The sequence below is a fragment of the Pseudorasbora parva genome, chromosome 20, assembly GCF_024679245.1.
Source record: "Pseudorasbora parva isolate DD20220531a chromosome 20, ASM2467924v1, whole genome shotgun sequence".
Classification (NCBI taxonomy): domain Eukaryota; kingdom Metazoa; phylum Chordata; class Actinopteri; order Cypriniformes; family Gobionidae; genus Pseudorasbora; species Pseudorasbora parva.
Genome location: NC_090191.1, coordinates 1,558,966 through 1,571,897, shown reverse-complemented (window position 1 = coordinate 1,571,897; position 12,932 = coordinate 1,558,966). Strand labels below are relative to the sequence as shown.

Below are 12,932 nucleotides of genomic sequence, written 5' to 3'. Positions count from 1 at the left end.
TGAAGTGCAGTTGAGCTGTTGTGTGTCTCATGCAGTAAAATGGCAGAAGCCAGAATTTCAAGCAAAAACACCATGCTGGCTGAAGTGGTGGAGAAGACGAAGAAGAGAAAACTTGCTGCTGACAGTTATGATGGAGCTGGAGATGTGCAGTGTGACGTCTGTACTGAAATAAAACACAAAGCCGTCAAGTCCTGTCTGGTGTGTCTGAACTCCTACTGTCAGAATCACCTTGAACAACATGAGAGTTTGTTTAAAGGAAAGAGACACAATCTGACTGAAGCCACTGGACGGCTGCAGGAGATGATCTGCCAAACACACGATAAACTCCTTGAGGTTTTCTGCCGCACTGATCAGACGTGTATATGTGTGCTGTGTACGATGGATGAACATAAAAACCACGACACTGTATCAGCTGCAGCAGAGAGGACAGAGAAACAGGTATGGAACTAAATACTAACCAAATATGCTGACACTTTTGCCTAAATTTGCAACAGATAACAGTATTCACACTACACACCTCAGCAATAAACTTATGGAAACTGAAAAAAATTGTGAAAATGCACTGTAAATATAGTTATCAACACCAACCTTTTTACAAAAACTCTTCAGATTATGATTTAGTGACAACAGTATAAAGTGACATCTCTGCAAACCAAGAGTAGACTAGACTAAAGGGACAGAACTCTGACAGATATACTGACAGTAATGTGATGTGACATCTCTGTTATTGGTTTGTGCTTTAGCTTCAACTGAAGGAGACACAGACGACGTTCCAGCAGAGGATCCTGCAGAGAGAGAAATATCTTCAGCAGCTGAGAGAGGCTGTGGAGGCTCATAAGGTGAGTCTGGAGAAGAAGAGCAGTTTGAGAAGTCTCAGTAAGGACTCACTGAAGCCACTGTGTGATTGTGATATGTGTCCTTACAGCGCTCGGCACAGACAGCAGTGGAGGACAGTGAGAAGATCTTCACTGAGCTCATCTGCTCCATTGAGAGAAGCCAATCTGAGGTCACACAGCGGATCAGAGATCAGGAAAAGACTGCAGTGAGTCAAGCTGAAGAACGTCTGGAGCGACTGGAGCAGGAGATCAAAGATCTGAGGAGGAGAGATGCTGAGCTGGAGAAGCTTTCACACACACAGGATCACATCAAATTCCTGCAGGTAACAGAGATCTAGAAGAACATGATGATAGTAGGGTTAGGCAAGACTTGAGCAAGAGACTCAGCTTTCATGAGAGCAGGGGATAACTTTATGACCGGTGAAATGAATAACACTGCTTATTTCTATATCACGGCACCTGTTCACAAGTTTGTTTAAACATATACTCCGTAATCTAATAAGGTTAAGCGTATTTGGCTTGCTGTACGCAGTGCAGGTGCTCCAGGAAGCAGCTTCAATTTGAGAATTTTGTCCTCTGAGTTGATGTGTTAGAAGTAGAACAAATTAGCAAGCTTAAGGATTTGAGCAAGTTTGCCAAGGGCCAAATTGTGACGACTAGACGACTGGGTCAGAGCATCTCCAAAACTGCAGCTCTTGTGGGCTGTTCCCGGTCTGCAGTGGTCAGTATCTATCAAAAGTGCTCCAAGGAAGGACCAGTGGAGAACCGGCCACAGGGTCATGGGCGGCCAAGGCTCATTGATGCACGTGGGGAGCGAAGGCTGGCCTGTGTAGTCTGACAGATGAAAACAGATGAGGTACTGGAGCTCAAATTGCTAGAAGTTAATGCTGGTTCTGATAGAAAGGTGTCAGAATACACAATCCATCTCAGTTTGTTGCGTATGGGGACTGCTCAAGCCCCTGCCTCTAATCATGAAAGTGCCCTTTTCGATCATACTGCAGTACCCCCAAAGACAAACGCGATTTGTATTCTCTATCGGAGGTCTTCTGGATGATACATTTAACTGCAAAGCTCCAGTAGTGCCACCAACACTTCTAAACTTCCATAACATTTTAACTTTTTTTCCATTCTGATTTTTTACATCATGGTAAAACGAATGGTACCAATTTTGAATAATGTTCACCAAAGTTGCTTCAGGTGATCTTCATATCTTCATGATCTTCAGTCTCAAAGAGCAGACAAAAGCGTGCTTTTTGAAAAACACAATTTTTATTGTCAACAGAAGGAATACGCCAATTTAAAGTGCAATAATCTGAAAACACTATTTAATTAGCTGGCATTTTTCACACGTTAATGTACACACCACTGCCAAAATGCATCATTGATTGATACGGTACGATAATCCGACAACAAAAAATAACAACAACAATGCGCTTAGGCCTACCTTTGTGTTGCTCTTTGACAGAACTATAGTAACGTTATGTTGTGAAGTACATAGAACCTAACAGACTTAACAGTCAAAACTGATGAATCATTGATTCAGACCTCTTTCAGTAGCTGTCAGGGACAAGTAGAGCGCAGTCTAGACAGTTTAAAGCAGATGTCCTGATCAGGTGTGCACATGATGAACAGGGAGTCACAGTCCCATATTCGATTTCATTTCAAGCTTTCCACAGAAGTCTCAGAGCTGTTTATAGCTATAAAGAGTCTTTGAATCATCATCCACCACAGGTGTAATCCACATAGGATCACTCTCCCACTCTTTACTGTAGATACATCTTACTGTATATTTACACCACTTTAGCTTTGTGATCACAGCTATAAGTTATTGTACTAAAACCTCATCAGACATGAATGAGTGCATCTGCCTGTTGATCGCTGATTGGCGGAAAGTGCGTGCGCATTGCCAACACCAATGCGAGTAGATTTTGTGTGTTTCTCTCAAACCATTGGTTGTTTCTTGTTGAGTTCTTGTTGATAATTGATAGTAACAACACATTTAATCTAAAAAAAAAAACAGGAAAGATTAGAAGCGCAATGGTCAGTGAAGAAGTGAGTCGCAAGTAAGTGTTTTTGAAATACTCCTGCTTAGTGTATTAATTACTAGAAGGATTATTTTGCCCTTATTTTTCTATTCATAATTTTATTATGTGAGCTATTTGCAATTGCACTTTAACGTCTCTGGTTACGACTGTAACTTTAGTTCCCTAAGAACAGGGAATGAGACGCTGCGTCAGCTTGATGCTACAGGGAACGCCTCCAGCGTGACCGGTGTCTGAATTGCTATCCAATCACATCAATCCTATTGACCGGCGACAGCCTCTGACGTCATCGACGTGCGACCAGGAAGTATATAAGGGCGCCGTGCAGACACAACAGTATCCACTTCGTCTGAAGGGACTGTTTGGCAGGCAGGACCCGAAGTATGGCACCATGACGCAGCGTCTCGTTCCCTGTTCTCAGGGAACTAAGGTTACAGTCGTAACCAGAGACGTCCCCTTTTGAAAGGGAACTCACGCTGCGTCAGCTTGACGCTACGGGGAACGATATACCCACGCAACCATGCCGAGGGGAGTGCATGCCTACTGGCAGTGACAACTGTCAGGAAAAGCAAATTCAACTGAAATGCCTGAACCACTCCACCTCTGGTCACACTAGGCTGTCAGTGACAGCATTCCCTACGGTTATAGCTCGAGCTACAGCCTTGGGGGGCACCTTCGCGTAACACATGAAGTCCTACCCTGGCTGCTCAAAGGCCTGGAACCAACCCATTCCACAGAAGGGGTTCCTTTAAGGGAATGTGGCTAGGGGACCCGAGGGCACCCCAGCCAGTCACTATTTGGGAAAACTTCACCGAATGCCACCAGGGAGGCCTGGCCTGGCGTCACTATATGGGACACTTCCGTCGGCCAACCCTGTCTGTTGAAAAACAGAGCCTCTGGAAACTCACCTCTGGAGAGGCATCCAGCTGAGGGACTGCAAAACTGGCTGGACCTTAGAGACGAGCTATCCTGGAGAACAGCGCTCAGCGTAGTGCTTTCCGACCCTTGCTAGCGAGGGGAGTCAGCTGCTCGATCCTTGGATCTACCGAGCACATACATTACAGGGTTGCTCAGGAGGCCCGAGAAGGCCTACTACTTGTCATCCGGTGACTGGAGCCCAGGAACACCCCCTCAAGGGAGGCCAGATGAGGCCTGCTGCACCCCAGCAGGCCCTCTGGGAGGCCTGATGAGGCCTACTACCTGTCATCCAGTGACTGAAGGGCCATAGTGAAGACAGGGTTTTTTGTAAAAAAAAAAAAAAAAAAAATTACGAAAGGGCCCAGTCATCCCTAAAACGCCTAAGTCAGCTAATGCCCTGTTGAGGGCTGGCCTGCAAGCACAGCTCTTCACCCGAGGCTCGGGAGAGTGACAGCCTCACATGAGAGGAGGCACTCTGGCAGAAAGTCAGAGCCCCGCAGAGCTGGACATAGATCTAACTGAAGTTCATGCGTTAGTCTGAACCTACCCTACACGCCATGTGACTGGTGTCTCTATAATTGTTCTTACCACATAGCAAGGGAACTACAGGGCCCTACAAACAACCTTCAAATGATCCAGCAATCCCTGAAGCTCTCTACAGGAAGCATAAAGATATCCACCCATAACCTTTATTTACAACATGTATGCTTAGGTGCACCACTACTATGGCCCTAAAGGGGTCACTCTCACAGACGAAGGGACGAGGGCTAAAGTCTGAGACTTATCCCAGCACAACCCCCAGTACTGGTTCTGGGTTGCCTCCCCAGCATCCTTCCTCTTCCTGCTGCGTGTGCCCTGCCTCTTCTGCGCCCTGCTCCACCATGGAGGGGGCGCATGAGAGGTGAAACTAACTCGCTGGCCCTGACGCTGGTCCTCAGACTGTGACGGGCCAGGGCTTAACGCCTGCCTGGGTGCAGCCCCGGATCTCAGCGGTATACATGATCTAAAAGTGTGCCTTTGCCTCTCTGAACTTCCCCACCACCGCCTCGACGGAGGTGGCAAAAATCTCAGAGGGCAAAACCGGGGCTTTGAGGAGAAAGGCTCTCTCCTTCCCCTCTATGTCCACCAGGTTCAGCCACAGATGTTTCTCCTTGGCTACTATAGCCGCCATCGAATGACCGATGGCGACGACTGTCTGTTTGGGGGCCAAGAAAAGCTAAATCTGTGGTGCAGGGGAGCTTGGTTTCAAGGGGCCTTTAAAATTGGAGTAATTGTTGCATGTTTAGGGCTATCAGGGACCATTGCAGTGGTCAGACTTTGGAACACGATTCTTACAGAGGGGGACCCCCCATCCCTACCTAATGCAATTTAAAGAATATAAGAAGTCAACAAGAGTTCAACAAGAGCCACACATATCTGATGGTAGTGCAGGTTATTGGCTGAAGTGTGGAGGTGATGAGCTTTGTCTTCTGTTTTCCGCAGAGTTTCCAGTCTCTCTCAGCTCCTCCTGAATCAACAGACATCAATGACAATCTCTTCAGTTCTCTCTCCTCTTTTGATGGCGTGAGAGAATCTGTCCGTCAGCTGAGAAATAAACTGGAGGATTTCTGCAAAGAGGGGCTCAAGAAGATCTCTGACAGAGGTAAAGTGCTGGGGCCTCATGTATAAAAGTTTACGTAGATGTCATCCTAAAAGTGGGCATACACACAAAAGGCAGATTATGAGTATACACAGAAGTGTTTAAATTTGTAAAACAATACATACACCCAAATCTGTGCAAAATTCCCATTTGATTTCCCAGTCAGAAGATTGTGTGTACATGCATTTCCACCCTGTCTGCTCCCCGAAATAACCATATATAGAGCTTACAATGCTTTGGCCAGAGGAGAACTGGCACCTCGACTGAGTCTGGTTACTTTAAAGGTTTATTTTTCTCCATTATGCCACCTGATGGAGTTTTGGTTCCTTACCTCTGTCGCCTTTTTCACTAAAAATGTTTCACTAAATTTCACAAATATATTGAATTATATGCAAAGTGTATACATCAGGAGATTCAGCTGCTCTCAGAAATCATCCTCCATCATCTCATGTAGAAGATCATATTAGAAATTTATTTGGAATGGATGCAGGGATTATTTTCTCTTTGCTTGATAATCACACTCTTTATGTCTGTTGATTTCCACAGTCACTTTCATCAACATTGTTCTCAGGACCAGAGACGACTTCCTACAATGTAAGTAACTGAGAAAACAAGCAAAAAAACACTCTGAGTGTGTTCATGTTCTTCCCGTTGAAGGACTGAAAGAAAACATGACAGAAGGTCTAAGTTATGTTTTACTAAACCTGTACTTGACCTGATATAATTTAAATTACATGAGAAAATATTTCTACGGTGGAGAAAATGACTTTCAACTCAGAATCTGTAAATTACCTTTTTATTGATCATAAGAAAAAGGGAAAAAGGATAATCAAACAGGACATGAGCATTGACAATTCTTCAGTCCATCACTCCTGGGTTTGGGCAGACCCATCAGCTTCATATCTAAAGAACAGTAATGAAAGAAAAGTCAGAAAATGCTTCTTTCTTTTTTTTTTAAATACGATCCAAACATTAGCAAAAGCACTCTCTCAAAAAGCATACATGATTATGATCAAGCCATGGCAGAACCTATATTTATATTGATATTTATATTACTGCAAAAATGACTAAACTGACGCACAAAATGTATTTCAAAATTAGTTCATACATTAACTAATGTTAACTAATGTATTTTGAAATATCAAAATTTAACTGCAAGGTGATAAACATATATTTAAAAATTATGTTAAGAGTGCTAAAAGTAGAGTCGGGCTGATAGGCAATATGATAAAACATGCATGTTAACATGTTCATTCATGTTAAAACACTAACAAAATGCTAAATTATGAAAGCAATGCACTAATTCATGCTTGCAATATGTTTAATAATGCCAGCAACATACTAACATGTTATATACTAAGCTAGCTACACAGTTGACTGTTTTTTAAAAACTAGTAAACTAAAACTTAAACCATTTCAAACTGAAATCCTTCAAACTTCAAGATTTCAAAACAACTTCAAACTATATGGCTAGGCTTTTTCAAGCTAACTTAAAGTTTTTTTATGAACTTTACTCATCTAGTTGCTAATTGAAGTAAAGTGACACACGTGATGTTTGTCATTTCTTCTCACACGACATGAACACAAACACTCTTCTGCAGAAAAACGAATATTACAGAAACTTTTTTACATGTCAAACATAACTGAACTAACAGGTCTTTCCCTTAAAAACACATATAGTGCATCCGGAAAGTATTCACAGTACTTTGTTAGATTTTGTTATGTTACAGCCTTATTCCAATAATTTTGTTGCTCAATTCTACAAACAATCCTTGGAGTCCACCTGTGGTAAATCAGTTGATTGGACATGATTTGGAAAGGCTCATGACTGTCTATATAAGGTCACACAGTTAACAGTGTATGTCAGAGCACAAACCAAGCCATGAAGTCCAAGGAATTGTTTATAGACCTCCAAGACAGGATTTTATTGAGGCAGATCTGGGAAAGGGTGAAAAAAAAAATGTCTGCAGCATTGACGGTCCCAATGAACACAGTGGCCATCATCCGTAAATGGAAGAAGCTTGGTACCACCAGGACTCTTCCTAGAGCTGCCTACAGCCTAACTGTGCGATTGGGGGAGAAGGACCTTAATCAGGGAGGTGACCAAGAACCTGATGGTCACTCTGACAGAGCTCCAGCATTTCTCTGTGGTGAGAGAAGAACCTTCCAGAAGAACAACCATCTCTGCAGCTCTCCACCAATCATGCCTGTATGTCAGATGAAAGCCAAACATTGGTAAAAAAATAAATAAAAAATAAAAAATAAAAAAAACAGCCTGGAGTTTGCCAAAAGGCACATGAAGTACTCTTAGACTATGATAAACAAAATTCTCTGGTCTGATGAAACATGTCGGGAGGAAATCAGGAACTGCTGATCACCTGGCCAATACCATCCCTACAGTGAAGCATGGTGGTGGCAGCATCATGCTGTGGGGATGTATTTCAGCAGCAGGAACTGGGAGACTAGACAGGATCTAAGGAAAGATGAATGCATCAATGTACAGAAACATCCTTGATGAAAACCTGCTCCAATGTGCTCTGGACCTCAGACTGAGGCGAAGGTTCATCTTTCACCAGGTCAACGACCCTAAGCACACAGCCAGGATAACAAAGAAGTGGCTATGGTACAACTCTGTGAATCCTTGAGTGGCCCAGCCAGAGTCAGACTTGAACCCGATTGAACATCTCTGTTGAGATCTGAAAATGGCTGTGCACTGACGCTCCCCATCCAACCTGATGGAGCTTGAGAGGTCCTGCAAAGAAGGATGGGAGAAACTGCCCAAAAAAGTGTGCCAAGGTTGTGGCATCATACTCAAAAAGACTTGAGGCTGTAATTGGTGCCAAAGGGGCTTCAACAAAGTACCAATCAAAGCTGTGAATACTTATGGACATTTTTTTTCTTTCTTTTAAAAAAAATACATTTGCAAATATGTGAATACTTTTCGGATGCACTGTAACTATTACACTTAATTTCAACATTTATTCTCCTGATCCAGACCAATACAAAACATTCTGGGAACTAAAAATCAACTGCCCAGTTTCAGTTAATGCAACCAAATTTTTCAAATGCTCCCAACACAAATGGTACTAAGTACACTTCAGTTTTACATATTTAAGTGGCTTTTACACAAAATTAATACATAATATTCAGTAAATACCACATTTAACATGCAGCAAAAATCCCTTTCAGATTCATAATTCCTGATTCCTTATTTTTCATCAGATTCGCATCGATTGAATCTGGATCTAAACACAGTGAATGGACAACTCCATCTGTCTGAGAGGACCAGAGTGATTACTTACACTGACACAGATCAGTTGTATCCTGATCATCCAGACAGATTTGATCAGCGAATTCAGGTGTTGTGTACCGAGAGTGTGTGTGAACGCTGTTACTGGGAGATTGAGTGGAGTGGACGTGCTGTGTTAATAGCAGTGTCATATAAGAGCATCGGCAGGAAGGGGCGGGGTAAAGAGTGTCGTTTTGGATCTAATAATCAGTCCTGGAGTTTGTTGTGCTCTTCCTCCAGTTACACGCTCCTACACAATGATATAGAGACTGATCTCCCAATAAAGCCCAACAGCTGTCGAAGAATTGGGGTGTTTGTGGATCCCAGTGCAGGAACTCTGTCCTTCTACAGCGTCTCTGACACAATGAGCCTCATCCACACACTCCAGACCACATTCACACACACACTCTATCCTGGGTTTACAGTTGCCCCTGGATCATCAGTGAAACTGTGTTGATGAATCATTAATACATTAATAATATATTAGTAAATGTTGAAATTAACAGTAACAATGATTAATAAATGCTGTAGAAGTGCAGTTAATTAGTTCATGTTAACTAAATATATCTAGGTTATATACAGTATATAAAACCGCAATACAATGGCATGTTTTTATTTAGATAGATATTTCATTTCAATAATAATTATTATCATAATTAGATATCTTTGCAACAAATACAGAAGAGACAAGCCTTTCTGGCATCTGTAACCCAAATATCTGTAACATGTCCTTAGCTTTGTATAATAATAATGTATAGAGCTACATTTGAAAGAACGAGAGAGAACTTTTCACGTGCTCGTGCTCATAACCACTGCTGGACATCTGAACACAAAGGAATGGTAGCTTATTTAATGTATTAAATAAGATATCCGTGTCACGGTTGGGGACCCAGGAACAGGCTAAAGACTCAGAAGATCACAATCACACATAAACTTTAAGCTTAACTTAACTTTGTAGTGAGGGTATCGTTGCGTAATAATATGTTGGTTTGTAAAATCTGTTACCTGAATTGTTAACGTTCAGGGACATCATTTGTTCAATTAATAAAGATCTTCATCACTGGCAAACAATAGGATGCATTTGCAAATGTGCTTTTAATTGACTGTAGGTCCACGGACACTTGATTTACCAACCAACGCTCTTTAAACAGAATCGACTCCAAAGAATGATTAATTTGTGAATAGGGCACATGCTCTAGAAAAGACACGGCACTAGAGACTGAATAGACTACGCATTTCTTAACATGCATTGCATTAAAACAATGTAACAAGAGGAGTTTAAGTAAAAGTACCCACATTTAAATCTACTCTTAAATGTTCAAATTTTCCAAAAACTATTCAAGTAAATGTAAAAATCTAAAAAAGTAAATGACTGAGGGTTTAAATACTACAGGTAACCAGGACTAAATGAAGGACAGATGATCTGAGCACTAGAGTTGTTTTGGTTGAGTAAATGATGAGCTATAATATAATATAATATAATATAATATAATATAATATAATAGCTTTTATAATATACCCGCTAAATAAAAATAAAGTCAGTGAAGGTTTAAGGATGAGTGAGGGAAATGAGGTGAAGAGCAAGAGAAACCATTGAAGAGAATGAATTAGTCGCACAGCTTGTGGATCAATTCCTGTGTAAATGAGGAATCTAACGATTCGCAACAGAGACGTGTGTGTGTGTGTGTGTGTGTGTGTGTGTGTGTGTGTTACATAAACCCTACATCTGTGTTTTGCTTTATTTTCTTTCATTAGGGGCCAAGCACCGAAGGTGCGGAGCCCCTCTTGAAACCGTTAGATTTCTTATTATTATTATTCCGCCATGGAAGTCTATGGCAGCCCATAGAACCGTTTGCGGGAAAGTTCTGAAATTTGGTACACTGATAGAGGTCAGTACCAATAGTAAACAGACCAAATTTGAAGTCTCTAAACCCTTCCCTCTAGCGCCACCAACTGTCCAAAGTTTCACTCATGTTTATGCTAATAACTTTTGAACCATAAGGGATAGAAACAAAATTATTTTTTCCTCTGATTCCTTGGATCAAGCCGATTCGATTGCATGACGTCATTTTTCATCCTCAGACAGTGCTGACAAAAATTTATGGAATTCAAGTTGATTCATCAAATCGTTTTTGATTAACGTGCGAACAAATTTTACGTAGCACTTGCAAAAACACACTAAAGGCTATATCTCCGCAACGCTTTGTCGTATTCAAACCAAACTTGGTACGTGTCATCACAAGCATGACCTGAGGCAACATGCAGCGTTTCGGCGCAGCGCCCCCTACTGGTCAGGAGATAGCAAAAATGGCTATTTTGGCTTATAACTTCTGAACCGTTTATCCAAAAATCATAAAAATGTCGAGTCGAATGATATCAGATTTTACCATGTCGACCATTTTGGGCGTCGGCCATTTTGAATAATGTGCTAAAATGCTGTATTTTAAGAATGCATGAACGGATCGTTACGAAACTTGGTATGGGCCATCACCACGATGCCCTGAAGTAGCCTGAAAAGTTTCAAAACAGCGCCACCTAGTGGAGATTTTTTTTCAAACGCTTATAACTTTGGGTGTGGTTGACATATTTCGATGGGAGTAACTTTTTTGTACTCCTGAATCCTTGCTGAGTCCAACGATACCAAATATTTCAGGTTTCGATGTACAGTTTGTGCAGCGTGGTAATTAAGTGCTTATAAAACATTAGCTGATATCTTCGAAACCTCTAGTCCGATCGAGACGAAACCAGCGTCAGAAAATCGGAAACATAGGTCGATAGCTATGTGTGTAAGCCCAAATCTCAAAATATTGATAGTAAGGGGTAGTAAAATCCAATCAAAGTCATGTGTCAGTCATTTTGTATGTGTTTTTTCACATAAATGTCTATAACTCCAAAATAAAATGAGATATTTCCACCAAAATTGACACACACTTCTATGGGCTCACTCCGAGGACACACAAAAAAATTGGTATGATTGTGCCGCTTGGTGGCGCTATAAATAAGCAAAACATGTAATTGTCTCTTTTTTTGCTGAACAAAATTATCTCCAAATGTCTTTACTTATTTTTGCAGTTGGTCTGCTGCTGGCTTCCTTGTTTGCTTTTCTTGCGCTTGGCCCCGATAATGGCTGCTTGCAGCTATATTTTTATATTATAATCATTTATAATCATTTACACACTTTAACATTTAATCATTAATTCATTGTATTATTATTCATGTTATTTTATCTTGTCCATTTAGTTGAATGCTGTTAAAATTGTGTTTTCATACTTTGATTGTGAATTCTGTGAATCTGGAGTGAGATGATTATGTTCTTTTTCCTCCCTCATTGTTCTTTTAGTGGTGTGTTGACCTGTTATGTAATCCAATAACAAGTTGCCTTTGTAATGAACGCCGTAGGGGCTGGTCCCATTTATTTGTGATATACCGTTCTCCTGGTTTTGATTAGTTAAGGAGCTAGGAGAGCTCTTATATTTTCTTTCGCTTGATTTGGTCCCTCATATGATCTTTAATTTCTGGGTTAAAGGTGCACTATGTAGTATTTTTGCAGTAAAACATCCAAAAACCACTAGGCCAGTGTTATATATTTTGTTCAGTTGAGCACTTACAATATCCCAAATGTTTCCAACTATTTGTAAATTGTGAGGAAATTGCTATTTTAACCAATGACCTGGGACGTGTCAGCGTTGCGTTTGAGGGAGTCGCCTGTCAATCGCGTCATATCTGCGCTACCCTCGGTTTTATTCTGCAGAAGCGCTTTACTCTTATCAGTGTGAACATGTCACAGCAGCGCCGAGTGAACACACAGAGTAACGTCAGAACATCATTTAAAACACACTTAAATGTGTCTAATATAATAAACAGAGCTGCTTTACCTTATACTTATGACCGGAAAAGCGTAAATACTGCAGGCGCCCGGCGACTGTGTCCCGTCCCGTCATAATAAAAGCCTCGGTGCTCGCGAGCTATGTGTGTGTGTAACAATCGCTCCACAACACTCGGTCCTGCTCTGCTTCACACTACAGTAACGTTAATAATAGGGGTGTGCATTGGCACTTCCTTCACGATTCGATTCGATTACGATTCACCAGGTAACGATTCGATTCGATTCGATTCTACGATGCATTGCGATGCATCAAAATTCTACTGCACACAAAGCACATTTTTCATCAGTCATGAGGCAATACAAGCAGATATTAAACAACAGA

At 41.4% G+C, this 12,932-nt stretch overlaps 1 protein-coding gene across 1 annotated transcript; it reads left to right on the top strand.

Moving 5' to 3' along the window:
• LOC137049876 (tripartite motif-containing protein 16-like) lies at nucleotides 1-9,181 on the top strand. Its single transcript, XM_067428626.1, has 6 exons — nucleotides 1-438; nucleotides 744-839; nucleotides 926-1,159; nucleotides 5,279-5,438; nucleotides 5,982-6,029; nucleotides 8,658-9,181. The coding sequence occupies exons 1-6, from the start codon at nucleotides 40-42 to the stop codon at nucleotides 9,179-9,181; spliced, it is 1,461 nt and encodes a 486-aa protein (XP_067284727.1). The 5' UTR covers nucleotides 1-39.
• Nucleotides 9,182-12,932: the final 3,751 nt, after the last annotated feature.